General features: G+C 28.7%; 2 protein-coding genes across 3 annotated transcripts in view; both read left to right on the top strand.

The window, feature by feature from the left end:
* LOC147079552 (neuronal calcium sensor 2) overlaps window positions 1-3,211 on the top strand; it is a 285,081-nt gene extending 281,870 nt beyond the window's left edge. The window contains exons 4-5 of one of the 2 annotated variants that reach the window (XM_085941591.1): window positions 550-678; window positions 2,774-3,211. In XM_085941591.1, coding sequence (XP_085797717.1) covers window positions 550-678; window positions 2,774-2,950 — 306 coding nt within the window. In that variant the 3' untranslated portion in view covers window positions 2,951-3,211. The remainder of the gene's footprint in view (window positions 1-549; window positions 679-2,773) is intronic. The other variant, XM_085941658.1, reaches the window with a different exon arrangement.
* The window catches only part of Nca (neurocalcin homolog), a 299,269-nt gene extending 284,304 nt beyond the window's left edge, over window positions 1-14,965 (top strand). Inside the window, exons 2-5 of the mRNA XM_085941912.1 lie at window positions 7,217-7,373; window positions 12,043-12,161; window positions 12,820-13,008; window positions 13,838-14,965. Of these exons, the coding sequence (XP_085798038.1) occupies window positions 7,304-7,373; window positions 12,043-12,161; window positions 12,820-13,008; window positions 13,838-14,032 (573 nt within the window). The 5' untranslated portion in view covers window positions 7,217-7,303 and the 3' untranslated portion in view covers window positions 14,033-14,965. The remainder of the gene's footprint in view (window positions 1-7,216; window positions 7,374-12,042; window positions 12,162-12,819; window positions 13,009-13,837) is intronic.
* The last annotated feature ends 6,632 nt before the right edge of the window (window positions 14,966-21,597 follow it).

The raw sequence follows: 21,597 nt of genomic DNA, 5'->3' as shown, positions 1-21,597 counted from the left end.
AATTTAATGATTCCGATTAGTTATATGAAATCGGTACTAAGTATATAATAATTAATTATTGAATATTAATTTTAAATATTTTTTTTCCATTTTAGAATAATTATTGTGAAAAACTAATTGAAAAAACTGTCGCCAGAACACTCAAATTTAAACTGTCTGATTAAACCGACAGATATGTTCTAAAATCAAAGTAGATGTCAATATTTTAATAATGAAATTTTCAAATAAATACGATTTTATTTTTTAATATGAAAATGATAATAAGATTAAGAAATGTTTGTAATTCAAATCAAGTGTTACTGTTTCTCTCACCATTAGAAATTACTATATTTTTGTTTAATCATGGTCTTAATTTATTGCTGATGCGATTATCAATAATTTTGAATATAATTTATTAGTTTGTATAATAATTATGTATGGATTATTGGCGCACTGCATTTTTCGTATGTGTTTGCGTATGTAAGCGTTGTTGCCAACTGCAAAAATGTGTATGTTGTGTGCGGTCAGCGGAGGAAACTTACTCATTCTCTAGAGTCATGTTCATTTTAGGAGTTCTTGCTGGCAATTGACGTCACGTCCAGTGGAACACCCGAAGAGAAACTCAAATGGGCCTTCAGGATGTACGACGTTGATGGTAATGGAGTTATTGATATTCAGGAGATGACGAAGATCGTTCAAGTGAGTAACTGCTTATTGCAATCTTTATTATGATGACTAGTTTTAGGGCGATATTTCTGTAATTAAAATAACTGATCCAAAAGCTTGGATTGCTATCCTGAAGCAATTGACTTCAAAATTAAATATATGATTATACATTCTACATCAGTAGTTCTGATATTCTGAAGAGGAGTCGTATATTCAAAAGCCACATTATTTGTTTGGCGAGAAATATGTACCAATTGATATTTATTTCATTTTGTTAGATTAATTTGACTGGAAAAAACTGTTTCTTTCCTTTTAATGAGATTTTTTATGAGATGAGCCTAATCATATGCACAAAATATGAGGCACATTAATATTATTAGATCAGGTGTACTTTCATCTGTTATTCTCTAATCAAGAGTATGTTAAAACTATTTTCATGTATGGCCATAGTGTTGCCAACAAAGCAGTTATAAATATAAATCTTTTTTCACGCATATATAGGTGATGTGAAGACCACGCCTAAGTCATTGTTTACTTGGATTGTACTCATTGGAGTCCCCCAATTACGGATATCAATAATTTTCAAAGGGTAACAACAACTCAATAGAGCATGTGGTTGAATGATAAACCAACAGTTTTATATCAAATATCACCAAAAATTTAACCACTAATTGAAATCTAACTGTGGCAGATGTCTTTTCTCACAGTTAAAAAAACTTGTCAGGCTTTGAACTAGCTTACACACAGTTTTATCCTTACAGCTTTGCATGTTTGATTAAAATTGTGAAAGTGCAGTGTATGCCAGCCTTAAGACTTATAGGCTAGCCATTTTAATTTTTTTTTTATCCAAGCACCTTAAGGTGGAAACTCACCTAATAATGAAAAATGATATTCATCATTTAGTTCCCCTAATGACAGGGATGTCACTGTATGATTTTTCACCCCAATTCGGCAGTATTTTAATTGTTTTAAATATTGCTGGCGGGACACATGTTACAACATTAAATATCATCACATTATAATAATAAACATGGGCATGCGCGATGAAATGAGTTGATTACACATATTGTGATAAGCATGTATTTTGGATATAAAGCAGTGTGGCCCTCATAATATTTTGATAAGATGGTATTTTCTAAATGTGGTTACAAACTTAGTTACTACTATGAGACAGCTAAATATGTAACATCCTTGAGTGGCACTTAAATTCTTTTTTTTTTTTTTATAAGTTGGCCGTTGGTGGAAAAAAATTCTTTTCACCACTGATATGAATATTCATCTTGATGACTTTTTAAATTTAAAAAACAGCTCTAAAAACCGAAAAATTTACTTAAGTAACATTTTAGTCTTAAACAGGATGGACATGGAAGCAGATATTAGGGTACATGGACATATAGTCTTTACGTAAAGTATTCTATTTTTATTTCGAACATGACTCTCGGCGAAATTCTCGACTGTTACCACTTTGCTGCACATGAACTAGGACTAAAGTTTAGAACTTCACCAATTTAGTCTCATCTAAGGACTGTTCGTTTTTAGTATGTACTTATTTAAACCGATAATATAATATCATATTATTTATTATCCAATCAACTAAATGGATCTGATGTAGATGCTGTCATTTTTCCCTCGATTGTATTTTCCTATCATTAGCAGTGCACCTATCTCAGAAGCTTTGAATTCGGGCTCGAATCTGGTATCTGAAAAAAAATAAAGTTTATTTTGAATGCATATTTGTCCCAGAGTAAGAATATAATGACATGTTTGGATGAATGGTTGACAACCATATGAATTAATATAACATGCCCTCTGTAAATGGCCATATGACTGTTTAGAAGCAAAAAAATGATAATTTACTTTTATTTAACCAGTGATTCTCAATTAGGTTCCACAAATATACAGTGTTATTGTGTAAGCATTAAGTGAAAATATGTCATTTGTTTTATCGTTGTTTAATGTAATTTGTGTTGGAGGATTTCCCGAAATTTTAAAGATATTTTAAAGCTTCCTTAAATTTAAAAATGTCTGTAATCACTGACAATTGTCCTAAAAGTTCACACTTGCCTTTGTTGTAATAGAGCGAATTTTTACTGAACAATTTTATAATTTTTATTTTGTCAAATTACAGGCAATTTACGATATGCTGGGTGCGTGTTCAAGCAACCGTCCAGCGGACTCTGCAGAAGAGCGCGCCAAGAACATCTTTGCCAAGATGGACGAGAATAACGACGGCCAACTAACCCAAGAGGAATTCCTCAAAGGTTGCCTTCAAGATGAGGAGCTATCCAAAATGTTGGCACCTTAATGACCTACTTAGGCAATCACCTCGTCCCATTCTATTCACCCCCCCCTTTAATCCATCTAATTTAATTTATACACCAAATTGTTTTAGCTTTATCCCAATCGAACCAACCATGCCCTCTAATAATAATAACATTATTATGACATTGGTGGTGATTACTCAAGATGAGCCACATATAAAACCTACTCATAACTTATAATTTCATCAGTATATATTTTGTATGGTTCACGCGGTTCTCTACTTACGAATAAATACACCAGATTCAAAAATAATGTTTATAATTAAAAAGTATTTCAAATTTGAACTTGTCCATTACTCAAAACATAACTAAAATTTTATATTTCAAAATTACCATCAATCAAATTTGTACACTTAATTAGAATATTCCATAATTGGGTACTTTTAATTTGTTCACAATCTTTTCAAATATATTTTTATATCAAAATTATTGACTGCGTTAGTGTAATGAAAATAAATACAAATACCATTTTTATCTCTATTGTAATTACAAGTCAATTCTCGCAGACACATTTTTTTATTTCCTATTTTCTTCTTAGACTGCAATTTAAAAAAAGGAGATAACATTTTGTACACTTATATTGTCATTGTAATTATTGTCAACTAGTTAAGTTTTCATTTCTTGAAAGTTCATAAGTAGAGTACTCGTGTCTTTATGTTTAATCGCATAAGTTTTTTTGACACAAATTATGACTTAAGACATTCATAAATCTCACTAAACTCGCTTAGACGCACAGTATAATGAAAGCTGTTTATAGTTCGACTGTCTGTGATTATGGTTAGTATTTTGTTTATTTAACGATTGATGTTGATATCTTAACAGCAGGCCAGGGTTTGTCCTGGAGCACAAAACGCTCCGCCCCATCTTTGTACTAATATTCTATCACGTTAGATATTAATACGGCCTGTTCCGTTGGCGATCATCTCAAAGTCACGTAACTGATATTTCCCGCGTCATCAAATTTTTTAAAAGACCAAAGTATTTATACGATTCCGAAAGAACCTTATTTTAAATAAAATGTAACAAACCTATTATATTTACGAGGTAAGTCCATCTGGCACAATCGTGACGTTAATCTGCCTAAATCTTAGCTAATTTTCGTTTGTAGGTACCTAAGTTATGTATTATTATAAAACTATCTTGATTAGTAATGCACATTCAACTTTATCAATATTATCAACGATTATTGAAAAGTAATATCAGTCAGGAAAGAAATAAACAGTCTGATGTGTTTTGAACAGGACCACTGTGAATGTCAATTCCTATATGACTAGGTATATCTGGCTTATTCTGGTTATACTGACAAATATATCATTATTTCTAATCTTTATATTTGTAAGTGTCAATTTTACCTATCATATTATTATTAATCAATATTTAAAATTTTTATTAATAAAACATTGATATTCATATAAATTAAAACATATATATATTCGTTACTGTGAGAATATTTCATTCTAGGAATGTAAGTTTAGATGTCTGTTTTTTATCCACATTTAGATGTACTAATGACTCAGTTCATTATAAAATATAATTCACACATACTTCTTTACATTGAGCATTCTCAGCCTTTGTAAGCTTCTTTTACAAGCTTCACTACAACTACAATATTCTCACATAACTAGTTAGAAAGCTTAAGTATAATAAATATATTATAAGTTCTCCGCTAACTTGATATTCTTGGGTGTATATTGCATACGGTGGTTAGTGATTATAAATTGAATAGCTTTGAGTAGAAAGGTGCAAAGTACCAAAAATACAAAAAAAAACATATTTTAAATGGAATGGAAAAATTGCAAAAGGGTTATGGCTCCAGAAGTATAGAAAACATTTTATGATCGATCAACAAATGGCAGTGCCCCGTGTTGTACACCATTTTTAATTTAATTTTTCATTATTTTTTTTCATATCTATTAAGTATTCTAATCTATCTTTTTAAGTATTGTAACAGCTTAATATCAGAGCTGCATTGTAAGTTTACTGAAAAAAATGAATAAATGTTCTTAACAAATAAAATGTTTTTCTTAATTTCCCATGCTTTTGATTTTTGGCACATAGCACTTATCTACTCAACGGTATTCAATCCCTGAGCCGTGTGTCTTGGTACACTAGACATATCTCTTATTGTGCTTCTTCTAACTAACGTATTGATACTCTGCAAGATACAAATATTTTTCTGACTATTAAATTCTTCTCTTAGTATTCGGAAGACAGGGGTAAAGTTTCTATTTTCTATGACTCCCGGGAAATGATAAATGATATATGATATATATGTGAACGCTTCTCACTAATTTAAGTGGATGATAGGAATGGTTCAGCTGTCCAATTCAACATTACATTTTTGCCTCGACATGTGAATATCAAAATGATCCAATTCTATTTGACATAATCCACTCGACTCTCAGCTCACACATATCAGTAATATTGAGCTCGGTAATATTATATTTTTATTTTTAACATCTATTTATAAATAAATATGTTTTAAATTTTATACAACCTATTCTGAATACATTATACTTTATATCACTTATAAATACTTCATTATTGTATACTCGATGTGAAAAAAAAACTAATGTTGGGTACTGTTTTGTAACATTTTTTCCACTATGAATCTTTGGATGAAATCCGCAGCTTTTTATACATCTGTAAGATCTATTTCATCTTTCGTAAGAATTATTATAGAAATACTACTAGCACACTCCAGCTATCTGTTTTTATTTAAATATACTTTTAAACTAAATGAATATATTTTGATATTGTTTTTGTAATGTTTTCCTAATTTAATCGGCCAATAAAATAATGTTAATTTTTTAATTGTTACGAATGAAATTAATTTTGTATTGATTGACATTTTATCATATCGAATTTATAAAAAAAAACCCAATATTACTTATTGATGTTTTATCAATCTATGATATTTTTCTACTTTGTGCACATAAATAATGCTATGTATGTTAAGGCGCTGGATGTTATACATAATATTATCTTTTAGTCTCTTTGGATGAGTATTTGTTTCCTAAGCAGAATGTTGTCTGAAAATTTTACGCATTAACAATATTTTAGAGTGGTTCATTTCAGCGTCAAATAATTTCGTAATATTAGAATATTATACTCTGTGTTAGGATTCAGCAAACAAAAAAAAAACTCCATTTAGCCTTCAAACTGTAATATCATTTTATGAAATATCTGCCTTGAATTCAACGATATAGATAGTTATTGTGATATTTGTACTATGAATGAATTTAAGATAGTTTTACCAGACTTATTAATGGACTACCCTTCTGCACACAGAGCCACTTGAAAAATGTTTTTGATTGTTGATTTTGAGTCGTGATGAAAATTTGAAGGCTGGTCGGCGTTTTTCCTTCACTTATGCGGTAAAGGTTGCTTCAAGGCAGATTTTATAATTACCATAAGTATAAAAGGACCTAAATTATTACATTTAAGTGAATGTTATCAATATTTTTTATCTCAAAATATGGATTTTTTTGAATGTATAACACAAATTTCCTGTATTATAATATATAATATGTGTTGCAGATCTTGAATATAATTGTCATTCAGTATACTTTGTATGTTTTTCATAATCACTATAATGTTAAGAGTAATCAGCATACCTATTTTATACTTGCATCATTAATATTTAATTAATGACATTTACACATACACATACTAAACACTGTAGTTACAACACCAAGGAAAGTATATTTACACACCACAATAAAAATCCATTAAATAGGACACATTGGTATATATCCTTACCTTATTTTTGTTATGTATGAACTGGGATAAACCTTTTCATAACGTCGTAATACATTGCAATGTAAAGTAAAATTAAACAAATTTGCATAATTTAATAACGATAATGACCAGTTTCATTTGCTTTGAACAAACAGTATTTGCAACTTATTAAAGGTTTGTTTAAAGCTAAGAAAACTGATTCTTATCTTAGTAAAATAATGCGGAGGTAAGTAGGTACTATTTCTTGCCCACAAGAATTGACAGTTCATAACATTAAAGATACCAACCAGTGTCTGTTAATAATTGAATTCTGATTGCGGTGTGCCAACTTTCTCTTGTGCTTACTACACAATTTCTAATTTCACAATATAAATAATTAACAATAATTATTACACAAATTTGTTTTTAGTAATTCTAATTTCATAATCAATCAGGTGAGTTATGACGAATACAATATTATTCAAATATCCGCACATTATTGAATGTACTAATTAATTATTTCATTCTAGGATATACAGTATCTCTTGTTGAAGAAACGATTATTGTAGCTCTTGATATTTATTTGATCCAAAAGTAAACGCTGAAATCTCATTAAGATGGGGAAACAAAATAGCAAACTAAAACCCGAAGTTCTCGAAGATCTCAAGCAAAATACAGAATTTTCTGGTGAGTAGTTTCTCATACTTAACTAGTCTTAAAATATTTACTGATATTAAAATTTTATCGCATTATTTGTTTTGATGGATGTTGTTGTAGTGTTGCAATTATTGACTATAATTTTATAAATGTTAAATTGAATATGCCAACAGAAAAATAACTGTTTTTTTTCTCTTCGATTGTGTACTTTTTGTTATATATTTTGATTGTTAGTAGTGCAATAGATTGTTGAGGTTATGTGAACTGCTAGTTGCATAGCGTATTCTTTATAATTGCATTTGCGATAAGAGGCGATTGAAAAAATTAGCTACAAATTTTGGGTGACATTAGCGATTGGGTTCCAGGGTTCCAAATCGTCGTGGTTCGGTTCGATGATGTATTTTGAAAGTTTAACTTCGTTAGATATTATGGATGTTTAAAAAATATATAACTTTTTTTTTTTTTTTATAATAGCACAAAATATTTACTGGGTTCCTATGATTGAAAAAATTTGGGAATTACTCTAGTATGTGACTTGGTGAATGATGATTTTGTATCTCAATTATATCGGCTGTGCTTCTCAAAAAACTTCCTCAATCTCTCACCATTTCTGGTCGTCGTTACTGATCCATTCCTGGATTAAGACCACACTAAACCCTATTGAGCTTCATAATACCTGTCTCTTTGCTGCAACAGTTGCCCACATTCCTGTTGTGTCAATGATTGGTTATTATTATCTTTAGAGAAAAAAAATTGTATATACTTTCTCATTTATTAAATCTTCTTTACGTAGATTTATGCATGTTAATCCGAGTCCGAGATAGGTTGTCCAGAATATGACTTATGAGGTTGCAAATTGATTTTATGTTCTTAAAGCCCGGGGGTGGGCTCATTAACATGCCTGCATTACCGAAACGGAGGATGGATTCGTGTTTATCTTTTCGACACTACTGAATGACTGAATCTGTCTGGAGTAATCTAATCTAAAAAATATTTGTGTACTTATCGGGATATATTTTTTTTATCTTCGTTGTCACTTTTTATTGTATAGGATATGGTCATGGCCCCTGTGTATATTGAACACATAACATTCTAAGATTCTCTCATATCGTAAAACAGTAAAATTTTCAGTGTGTTCAAAATAGAATTCATATTTTTAAAAAATTGGTCTTTATGAAGTGCATGATCAAAATATTCTATCATAACTTGTTTATATAAATATGAATATTTCAACAGAACTTTGCTGCTGTTTTCTGCAAAAAAATATGAGACACAGCACACTGAAAATTTATAATTGATTACCAAGGCAAGATTATAAAGGCAAACCTAAAAAGCCAATGTTGATCATAATACAATTTTTCAAGATTGCTGAATATGTACAATATAAACCTTACTCTGGAGTTAGTAGACCGATTATTTCATCATGAAAGTATCATGATATAATTATTCTATTTCCAATCAATTTGTTTTAGTTTTTTGAGAGGAAGTGCTAATGTTTGTTGCGAGTGTATTGAATATTTAGCATCATGCTAAATGAGAGGAATATTATGATAGATCTATTTACTGATATCGTTAAGAATATTTTCATTGCATCTAAATAATTAAAAATGTGCGAATGAATTGCTAAAAAATCATTGTTTGCTAATGTTAATGTTTGCGATTCTTGTTGTTATTGGAAATTATTTAAGATTTTACATGATTAAATCAGAAAATAACATATAATTTACTAAATGGAGTATTTATTATTTTCCTCTAGAACTGGATACAATCTTAAAACCCGTATAAAAAAATATTTGAATTGCTATAGAGTATAATATATAAATTTTCTGTAAAGTAATTCATACAGTATCTGTGCATACTGTATAATTTCTATCAATGACATATTAAATGGACAACTCACTTCATACCGGCGCGCACGAGAAATTGTGCATGAAAGTCATTCACAGATGTATAGGTAGATGTCACGTGACCATATGACGTATCCATTTCCATTATGCGATACAAGCTTCGAGAATTTATAGTAATATAACCTTTATTGTAATGGCGTATTAGTGTCATGACTCATTGCGTTAGAAACAGATTCTCGGTTACTTACGACTTCTCGGAGATTAGACGCAAGTGAGCCAGCACATCACAGGCGACTATCCAATGGTTTCTGTCATTCAATTGCATTGAATAAACATTATCTTAAAATGGCATTTTATAAATAATAAATAATACTAACACATGAAAAGTGATATCCCATCTTTCTTGGAGTGTTTAGTAGATTTTTTTTACAATTTTTAACTAGGCACATTGGCATTTTGTAACACAATAATAACGGTAGAGTCGAAACCTGACAGTCAGAAATTTTGTATGGGCAGACCCAGCGGTGTCGCCAGACCGCTTGCAAGCAGAATGTTCATTTGAGCGTAGGATACCGATATTAAAATATGAATTTCGCCATCCGGCAGACCCGACACAAAGTGAGTGTCATTTTATTTTCTAGATGCTTCGTCCATATTAATGTCATTGATTTCTATTGATAAATTTTCCAACATGATAAATTGTTGGATGGAAATCCTCAAAAATTTAATTCATAATTTTTTCATTTTATGATAGGTGCTCAAGATTTTTAACATCGTTTCGTTTCATGTTTCTTGTGTGCACAAATAATGGCAAACACATTAAAAAATCTCATTTATGTCAGCAGTAAAGTTTTACACTTTTCATATATTTAAAAGCACTATTAATACTATTATGTCCAAATTAACAATTTAAATTACATATAAATGAGTTTTTTCATTGAACAGGCTTCAGTTTATTTTTTCAAAATACGATAAATGTTTCCTTCATTTTTTTGTTACCATACCCATTCTTTCACTGGAGCATATGGTAACCTTAATTTCATATAGGTCATTTGCAAATAGTATGTTGTTCATACTAATAGAATATTCCTTGAGTTTGCTAGGCGATTGCTGTGTTTCATCATCTATTATGTTGTAGGGATGTGCGATTAAAATTGATTCTTTACTAAATTGATTTTTTGATTTTGATTCCTCATGATACGCTCGATTAAGACCGAGTGTCGTGCGGGGGGGGGGGGGGGGGTGTTGATTTCGAGGGAACTAGTAGGTATTCTAATTTTGAATTCATTCTTTATATAATGATTTAACCTTTTCTCTGCCTCACAATATTACTACGGCAGTATCTGACAGGCCGCAGATTTTAACGACACACGTTGAATGTAGAGCGAAGTTCTTACTACAATCGCTGTAATACCAATAATTTGTAGCTTATTATTACATAATTATTCAAACAGATGTCACTGTGTGTTTAATTTTTTAAATTATGCAAATCAATCAACAGTGGCTAGTAATTTGAGTTTAAAGTCAGACGAGATAACTCGCGAAATTTGTGTGTGCGGCCTGTTGATCACGGCCTCATAGAGCGAGATAACTCGCTGAAGGCATAGAACCGGTTAATTAATTTTCCTTAATAAGTAAGAGACTAGTCATAATAATAGGTATTTAAATTCCTTTGAAAATGGCCTTTTTAGTGGTTTGACTGGGCAGTATAGGGTTTATGAATGTGTTATTTCATGGACAGATATAACGATTTGATCAACGCCCATGATGTCCGAGCGGTGATGTGTCAGCTAATAATCTCGTGGTCTTAGGTTCGAATCCCGGGTCTGGCAAAATCATGTATTATTTTTTCAAAGTGTGCTTGGATCCAGAGTAACATCCATTTCTCATTAAACAAAAACTTCTTTGTGAGGCGGCCAAATCCACGTAGGAACATAGTGCCAATTAAAAACAAAATGATTTAATAAATAAAATACAAATTGGAATTCGAAATTTTTACGAATATTTTGTGATGAAATAACTGAGGATTTTAAATGAAAAATGTCCTTTATCGCTTTGTTAAAAATCAATGTTTTGAAAAATCAATAAATTGCTTTAGGCTTTTTGTAGAATCGATTTTTATTAGTTGAATCGAATTGATTCCAATGATCGATGTCTTGTAAGAATCGAACATCCCTATTATGTTGTAAAAGACGTAAAACGAAGTTATTGCGAAAGTTCTAAACTGCATAAATTAATGTTACATCTTAAAAATTATAATTGCTTATATTTTAAAACAGCGGAGGTTTTTGTAAAAAAACTGTTGATCTTAAAATTTTCTTTGTGAAGATAATGTTACAATTTATTATAACTAAATAAACAATTAATAAAAAGAAATGACTCAATCTCTGACAAAATTTTACAATAAACTGTTAAAATATCTATGGAAACCTTTTCTGTTTTAATATACGGAGAAATAAAATCTTCAGGCCGGTTCGGATTAGTCGAGTGGCAAATGATTTAGTAACTGAAAAGTGTCAGAACACAGTACATTAGTGAGTAACGTGTCAAAATGAATTGAGCACTGTTCCACTTATTTGGTATTTAGTGAAAGGTGGTAAGGGTGCTACTCGACTGAAAAATTAGAACAAAATGGATTGACGCGACTAAATGATTTTACTAAATTACTTAACCAAATTTGTTTGTTCATACATGTTTAGTTACTAAATTACTCGCTACTCGACTAATCCGAACCGGCCTTTAATGATGTGCTGGTCTCCGTTTTGGTTGGACTATATTAAATTTGAAATATTCTCGCAATATTGTTTTAATTGACAATACAGAAGTATGATTAAAAACGGTTAAATTTATAGATGCTGAGATTCAAGAGTGGTACAAAGGATTTTTGAAGGATTGTCCAAGTGGACATCTGTCAGTTGAAGAGTTCAAAAAAATATATGGTAATTTCTTTCCATATGGCGACGCCAGTAAGGTAAGCGAGTGTAATATCGTAAGCCCTCAAATGTATTATTATGATTACTTTCTATATTATCTCTGTATGTTCGCCATAGACTGATTGATGTCACAGAAAACTAGCTTAGAGTTTGTAAGAGTAATTGTATATCCACACTCACTGTGGAACAGAGGTTAGTGCTATACGCTTCCGAATGGAGGTCATAGATTCTATAAAGTTCATATACTTTGAAATCATTTTCTATATATATATATACAAATCCAGGTCATCAAACCAAACTATTTGAGCAAATAGTTAACAGCCAATTAAAATGTTTGTTCTTTTTAATAAACTTAATGTACATGGTGTATAAGATTCTTAATCCGTTAAACTTATCAGAGGAGTGAATAATGTACAAATTTCTATTTAATTGTTATACATAAGATTTAAAAATGTAGATATCTTTTTAATGAAAATTTGAAACAGCTTCAGAAAAATCTTTAAATAAATCTTGGGATGAGTAGGGTTGGAAGGCCCTTTTGGCACTCACCTGGTGTACAAAGAATATTTCATATTGGCATATATTAAAATTTGTACTATTGTAGATACCATTATTTGATAAAATGTTGGCACAATATGAAAATGAAAGTTTGCTCGTGATTTTTGGATTTGAAATGGGTTTTGTGTTTTCTTTTAGTTTGCAGAACATGTGTTTAGGACATTTGATGCTAATGGAGATGGAACCATAGACTTCAGAGAATTTCTTTGCGCCCTGAGTGTCACTTCTCGCGGTAAACTAGAGCAGAAATTGAAGTGGGCCTTTTCTATGTATGACCTAGACGGCAACGGTTACATATCTCGCCAGGAAATGCTTGAGATTGTTACTGTAAGTTATTTTATGATTGTTATTATTACTATCAATATTGAAATGTTTAAAGATGGCAACATTTATGTTGAAATGACAGGTGAATTACAAGTTGTTCATTATTTTGTATCGATTTCGGTCACGATCATGGATGATCTTCAACCCAGATTTTACAGTCATTTTGCAAACTCTACCACCCACTTAAATTGGATAAATACGACATACATTCTACGTACTGGTATATATCAGTATTGTGATGGCAAACGGTTATAGCTGCTGTTTATATAATTTTACAGGAGAGCAAAAACAAAGTTTTGAAATCAGTCTGACAATTAGTTTATCAGATATTTTGAAGTATTTTATATCAAAATAAGCAGAATTAGCATCCCAACACAAATCTTTTATCATTTCTTTTATTTTGCATTTTAAGCAGAGATATCTTTTTGCCATATCAATTTATTTTCACATTTGGTCACATGCAGATATGTTTTAATACTATTTTGTGATCAATAAAGTTGCATCTCTAATATTTTTGAACATCAAAGATTGTAGGTACAATTTGGAACATATTATGGAAGAAAACTTAAAAAGTGAAAAAAAAAATGCAGTTATAACCTTAACCTTAAAGTTATAACTTATAAAGTCTGCCATCGCAGTACCGATATATATAAAATATTTTGAGCTTTCTATCAACTTAAGACTTCTTGAAGACAATAACTTAAAACTGAGAGATGAATTAACATCAAATTTTAAGTTACTTCCCAGAGGATTATGAAATTTTTAATATTGAATCTCGCTGTGCCAAAATCAATCTGGGACTGAGTAATAATATTTTCAACCCTTGTTCCAGGCTATTTACAAGATGGTCGGCTCGGTAATGAAAATGCCGGAAGATGAATCGACACCTGAGAAGCGTACGGACAAAATTTTCCGTCAGATGGACCGCAACAAAGATGGGAAACTCTCGCTGGACGAGTTCATCGAGGGGGCCAAGAGCGATCCATCCATCGTGCGGCTTTTGCAATGTGACCCCCAGGCCCAGTAATCCAGCAAGACATATTTAACACCTACGCAATGTCACATCTCAACAATCCATTTTATACATAATCAGAGGCTCTTTACTTTCCTATATTAGACCACTTTATTATGTAATAACTATTCTTCAAGTCAAAATGAAGTAATTATTAATTATTGCTTCTTTTCTTAATAATTGAAGTTCTTAAGATAATTCTGCTATGCTGTTGTGGTCCTAGTTCTGATTGACTAAGTGGACAATGCGTGTCCATGCTTATTAATTTTATTTAATTCTTAACTATTATTGTACATTAAAAATAAAAACAATTCCCATGGATATTATTTTTCAATTTTAATACTATGGACAATGTTTTAATTATTAATATTGAATGATTAATGTTTTAAATTTTTATAGTTTTTTTTTGTAGAATATTGTATTATAAACAATCGGCTTTTCAGTGTTTTGAGTGTTTTCTTAGCAATATTATTCGTTCATTTTGAAAAAAAAAATTTTAATAAAAATTTCGTACAAGATATTAAAATATCAAAGAAATTCTAAATATTATATGTTTAAATAAGTCGTTCAATATTCACGTTCACATCATCTTATATCCTATATGGCATTATACTTAGGCTTATTTGACTCTTCTGGCTTAGCTCAGCCAATTGAATTTATGTTATTTTAATTACATATTCACTGTAGCTTGGTAACTCATTATGGATAATGAATATTGTAATGTTGTATAATATTAATATTTTATGAACAAGTTGCATCTAGTTTTAAAATGATTATCCAAACAATCCTTTTTTTTCACAATTAATTAAGTAAGTAGGTATGTTAAATCTTTAAACATGATTAATATTAAAAAACAACATCATTTAAATTGGTTTGGTTTATGTATGGTAGTAACCATATTTTCCCATTGTAGTGGGCTGGAATCGAAGGGAAAAATTAAATACAAGTAAAAATAGATATAAAAAAAAAGTTCCCACAGAATGTATCAGAATTGTTAAAAATGCTACATTACTTAAAAACTTTCTTACTTTGGTCGGTAGATTAATTTTCTGCTAATTATTATAATTTTATTTTTAAAATAAGATTATGTTGAAAAAAATGCAACTTGTTCATACATAGTAATAAAGTGTTTTGAAAGGAAAGATAATATTATTTTTGAAAACGTTCGTGGACTAAGATTTTATTTTGTTTTCTTAAACAAAATTGGCTATGAGAATAATTAATCATCTGTTGCGTGTATTATCATGCACAATATTTTTTTTATTCAATCCTTTTGAGGTTGTTCTTAATAATTATTGTTAGACTTCACTTTAAAGTCTATTATTATCCATGTTACGATGTGGTGTTCACAAAGCGATGAAAATTGTAAAGATAAACTATTATGGATTTGTCCACGAATGTGTTTGTATGAATATTGTTAGCCGTGTTGTGAATGCATTGAATGTTCTTAAAAAAATAAAATTGCAATTTGCAGATTCTAAATGATCGCAATATTAGTCAATCAGTGTTTTTGGAATTATTGAATATTTTAAGGACAAATTAAATGTAAAATGATAATAATTAAAATTATTCTAAAATATTTTTCAATGTCAATCTTCAAGTAGGAGCGGAGCAATTTCATTTTTATTATTCTTCACAGCATATTTTTTTCATCACCCTGCTAGTTCATTATCTATTATAAGCAGTAAATACAAGCAAAAAACAATAACCATGTCTTATTCATGAAAATAAAATAAAAAACTTCAATAATAATTGTTATTACGAATGAAATAAAAATTAAAAGATTGCCTACATCCTACTTGTTTGATTTTTTTTTGTCAATTTTTTTTTCTTCAAAGATACCTGATCTTGAGAAAAAGAACATAATCAAAATATAATATTACAGTAATGCTAAATTAATATATTTTTTAAATTATTACATTCATCAAGCGTTATTCAAAAGCCTTAATCATTAACATCAAGCGAAAGTAAAATCTGGTGCATACTTAAAAAAAAAAAATGATATGTTCTATTAGGCGAGTTGCATTCATTTTAGTTTTAATGTTTAAACACAATTTGAATGGTCTCAATATAAATTGTAAAGAGGTTTGATAAGAGACTTATTAGAGTAGTTATAATATATTTATTGGATTGATCTAATTCCAATAAAAAGATTTGTTGAATGAGTGATGCACGGTGACATTAAATATAATATTTATGTATCCTAATATATTTCAGTGTGACAGTCAGTCGATGACTTATTTTTATGTAACATTTGAGTAATACCCACTACATAATAATTGTATTTGTGTTCCACAATATAATATCTTACTTGCTCATATTCAATATCCAATTTTCATTATCGATGTTCAATGTTGGTTCCACTCGTTTAAAATCAATAAGTCATTGGTGTTCGATATTGTCTAAAGTTGTTATTGTAACTTTACTTCAACTATCAATCTGATACTATAATAGTAAATGAGTCGTTGTGATTGGTTAGATATAGTCATTGTTTCTCTCGACTGATTGGGTTATATATTTTGATGTATTTTGTCTCCGACACGATACCATGATTTAGTTTTTTGAATGTTTTCTTCGGTGTAACGTAAGCATTGTTAGTAGATTAAATTTAACTTGACTTTTTACCAGTATATCTAAAAAGAAAAGTCTTGCATTGATATCAATAATTTTACCTTATGGTATTTTATCAAAACCATATTATAAGATTTCTCGGAGGGAAATTATAGTCGATCATTGATTTACATAAGCACTTCATATACTTATTTGATAAGTGTTTTATATTATTAAATATCCACATAAAGTTTGATGTCTAATAATATAATATTTTTTTATCCTCCTTTGCTGAAACAATTTATTTAAATTCATAAAATCATTGTTCCCTTTTTGGTGCTTGGTTAATTTATATGAAAACTCTGTTTAGCTTCTTCTAAAATACATTACATGCAAGCCTTGTTCAGCCTTCCGACTTCAAGTAATAAATTCTCACAACACTCATTGTATATATAATTATATTTCCACTTTATTTTAGTATAAATTACAATTATTTTTGTATTCTGTTGATTCTAGGTGAAAAACCATTATAATTAAATACATACAAAAAAAATTCATACATTTTCCAATGATTTTGTTCTATGTTAAGTCTGCTTTTGTATTTTAAGACATTTTCAATTTTCATTAATTATTGTAAACGTCTTGGAAGACTGACATAACCGGTGGTCATCGTACAAAATAAAATCTCCGTAAGAAGTGCAAGAAAGTGTTATTATTCAATTAGTTTCCATCAATTTCTATCAGATCATGTTACAAAGGTAAATCGCTGGAATTAATAGTTGAAACATCCCTAATTATATCATCTTCAAATTATAGCTAAACAGTCAAATACAACATTGATGTTAAAATACACAATTACGGACTGTTATGTCAGTCTTATATAGAAATTAAATGCTTCTAAGATGTCAAAATTAATTTATATTTCAATGGTGAAGCGTATTCAGGCTTATTCATAAGAATCGTCAAATTGTGTAAATATATTATACTTAAAATATTTTATAGATATTTTAGATTACACTATGCAAGTCTATGCTTCATTATAACCATTCTTCTATTATTATTATCACTTAATTCTTGAAAAAGAAATTAGTCTCTAAGAATATCTTATACAACTCTTATGTCAATATTGCTGTTATGTAATAATAATCGTATATCATATTACTAAGACTAATTTTATAGAAATAATCTTCCTTCAAATCTTTTTCTCTACTATAAAAATCATGTTTTCTTCGAAGGTGTCACCTCGTAACGTTGAGGTATTTAATTGTATAGACATTCATGTCTTCCATATGTCATGTCATTCTCTGTATTGGGACTTGTTTTTGATTAATATTTACTTCAATTGTTTCTACACTGAGCACAATTATAATTCTCGATAAATTTCTTAAATTTTCTCATTTTCTCGAAGCGAGGGTGTATTAATTTCTATCGACAAAATCTAAACTTCCAATTATTGTATTATTATTCTAATAACTATTCCCTAAATAATTACAACATTAGTAACACATATTTTCAATGCGTATACATTCGTAATATGTTTTGATATCTTTATTCCAAAAATATATTATTATGCACAAGACATTTTTTTGAAAATCCCATTAATTTTTAGTTGGAGATCTGATTGGGTCTTTGATATTATTTTACTTAAGTAGACAGTTCCAATTAATTTTGTTTTTCTATATGTTTTTAAGTTCTATGGTTTAATAAAGTAATTTAAAGTAAGAATTTATTTTTACGCATGCTTTGTGGAGGCTTTTTATTATGAGATAATTTTGTAGAGGCTGACTTTAATTTATATAACGTTAAAACATCTATGTGCTCTTTCCTACCTCGATAATTAATATCATTTTGCTCTAATACCCTCACACATTCATTTAGCTACTAATTCCAGTCGTGGCCGGTTGCTTTTCAATATTTTTTTTAGACAGGACACTGAAGCGCTTAGTTTCAAAATCAGCTAACTTTGTAATAATTTGACCTGCATGTTATCAAATTTGTCAAGAATATTCACATCACAATATTGACCCAAATATTATTTCTTAAAACACTTACATTAATAAATATGCCTAAATTCAAATTATTCAAAAACATCACATGTGTGGTACAAATTCCACTAAAAAGAAATCAAGTAATAATGTCAAAGCTGAAAGTTTTACATATCGTCAGGTGTTCGCAGTATAAAAAGTATTGAATGATATGTCAAATGTTAGCATATGGCGCCCTTACTCAGCGGACAACTTATACTGGTGGATCTATAGAAAAAAAAAATTATCAAGAGATTTTTTTAATTAAGTTTTTGAAAAATAGGCAATTTATTTATACGAAATATAGTAAGATTCAACTTGGAATTTATTACTGAGAGATATTTTTTCATTATCTTTAATATACCACCTACACTATGCATACAAATAGAAGTGAAATTTGTCACTATGCAAGCATCATGAACATGTCATGTTTTTTTTTTTTAATTTTCTGATCGACATCTACTTAATTATGTACTTATTTTTATGTGGCCCTCCTTAATATGCTTTTGCTTTGTTATCAATATATTATAATATTAGTGCATAAATTTAAATGGCACCCAATTTTTTTAAATTCCCATTTTAAATATGGTTAATTTCACAAAAATAATAATCATTTTTAATGAATATTTAAAGATGTACAATAAATTATAATCTTTAGTAAGATTTGCGTTACTTCTAATATCTACTTAATAAATTATTGTTTGCGCTAGGTTATTGTTATTATCCAACATTAAAAAATATAACATCACTTGAAATGTATTTAGATTTATTTTTGCTGTTTGTGTCAACAAAGTTATCCTATAATAATTAATATTGATTGTTCAATATGTACCAATAGCACAAATATCACTGTATTTATAATTTATTACATCACAATATTTATAATTTATTGTTAAAAAATATCCGCACAAAATAACATTGCTGTTCAATTGTATCTTCACATAATTGAAATCTTCTATGGTATGGTGATATTTATATTATTCAGTATGTAATATAAAAACCCTTTGGATACCAAAATTACTTTTTCGTAAAATTGTTTACCTAAACCTGAGTTTTTGAAATAATATTAATAAAAAAATATATTTAGAATTGCTAATTTACATGATATCGAAAACATTTTTTCTGCAAGTTTACAAATTATTACAATAATAATTTTATTAATTAAAATCAGCAGTATTTTTTTTCTTGTTTATATATCACCGGAAATCAAGGGGTTAAAGATCTTCAAGACAGCTTAATTATTACTGTATACCTTTGTGTGTGTTAATACATATTTTTTAATTGTTTTGATTATATTTTGGTAACTTTCAGATTTATTGTGTAATAGTTATTAAGAATTTGTCATATTTATTTATTTCCTATGCTGTGTAAATGTTTTAAATAGTTATTATTATTGCTAATATTAGTATCCACATTTTCTGATAATATATAAAACATTGTGTCCTTTGTATTGTTTTAAAATAAAAATAATTAAAATTGTCTATTGAATTTGTGTCACCGAAAATCCGTGTTTGATATTGTATAATGTTGTGTCCAATTTAAAGCTATTTACAGTTAAAGGTACCTATCATGATTTCTTAAAAAAGTAATCTTTCGTTCTGATTGTCTTTTATTCTATGAAAACTTCTTTTTCTGTGCTAAAATTCGCTAATTGATAAATTTAATTATGTTTGACAAATATTATCTTCATTTCTACGCGTCTCGTTTTTTGACAAAATAAATAAAACCATTAATTGTTACAATTGTTGTATCAATGTAATCTCATATCAATATAACTAACTTATGATGAAATACAAACGATTTCAATAATATTTATAGATTATTAAGAAATATACCGCCAAAAGGAAATATAATGAATTCCGTGGGTACTTTGTATAAAAGCATAACTGCCACTATCAAGCGGGAATAAATAAATATTATCAGTAATTAATTGTTATTAAATTTAGTATTCAATTTATCAAATCCTGCCATTGAGTAAATATACAAATAACACCAATAACTAAATATTTTTGTAATGTCATTAAAATTTGGATATTGCATAAGGAAACTTATCTTTGTCATCTTTTGTATTGATAGAAGGTAGAATACTTGCTTTTATACAAGTACTGAAATTTTGCTCATTTTATTGCATTATGAGTGGAGCAAACAGAAACTGTCAATATTTGCATATAACACCGTTTTCTAAATAAACATAATGGGGAGTTCATTGTCATCAGTAAGTGTTTTTTCTGTTTATTCTGTGATTAAAAAATGATGTGTCATATAAAATACAAACATTATTATTTATTTATTTAACACATGGACAGTTAATGTTACTCTACCATAATTGCTTTATTATTCTTTTTTGAAATGTTAAAAGTTTTCAATGTAATAAAATACTTAATTTATAACAATGTTATAAAAATTCCACCAATCTTCATGTGTTTAATTTGATTTATAAGAAAACATTGAGTGTACACAGTATAATAATTATTTTAATTTGTAATTTTGCATTTGAAAAATATTTGAACCCAAGAAAGCATGATTTTTTAAAACTTCTTTTGTATTGAAATAAAAATCCCATTTGTTATGTAGCATAATTTTCAGTCACCAGTTTTGGTAGTACCAATAATTTTTTCCATGTTTCACTTTCGTAATGTGTCAAGAATTGGTTTCTATTGACCAAACTTGACTGTGCATTATTGAAAATGTATTTACTTGTACTCAATGAATGTTTCAGTAGTATTATTTTATGCGATAACCTTCTACAGTACAATCTCGTTGATTCAAATATCCATTATTCGAATTTTAATTCAATTCAAATTTTTCGCTCATCTAAAACCAAACAAAATTATTATCTTCATAGAAAATTCTTATGGTTCAAAATCTGTTTAAAACACACAGTACAATGCAGATTAAAAAATAATACATTATTATTCATGAATTTATGCATTTCATTATATTTTTTCACAATAAATTCGTACATACGTAATTTAAATTTTATCGATTTCAGATTAACGAGGTTCT

Source organism: Rhyacophila brunnea, unplaced genomic scaffold, assembly GCF_057557595.1.
Source record: "Rhyacophila brunnea isolate RB1 unplaced genomic scaffold, BYU_Rbru_1.0 scaffold_1, whole genome shotgun sequence".
Taxonomy (NCBI): domain Eukaryota; kingdom Metazoa; phylum Arthropoda; class Insecta; order Trichoptera; family Rhyacophilidae; genus Rhyacophila; species Rhyacophila brunnea.
The sequence above is the reverse complement of the archived record's forward strand: the minus strand, read 5'-3'. Positions and strand labels throughout refer to the sequence as shown.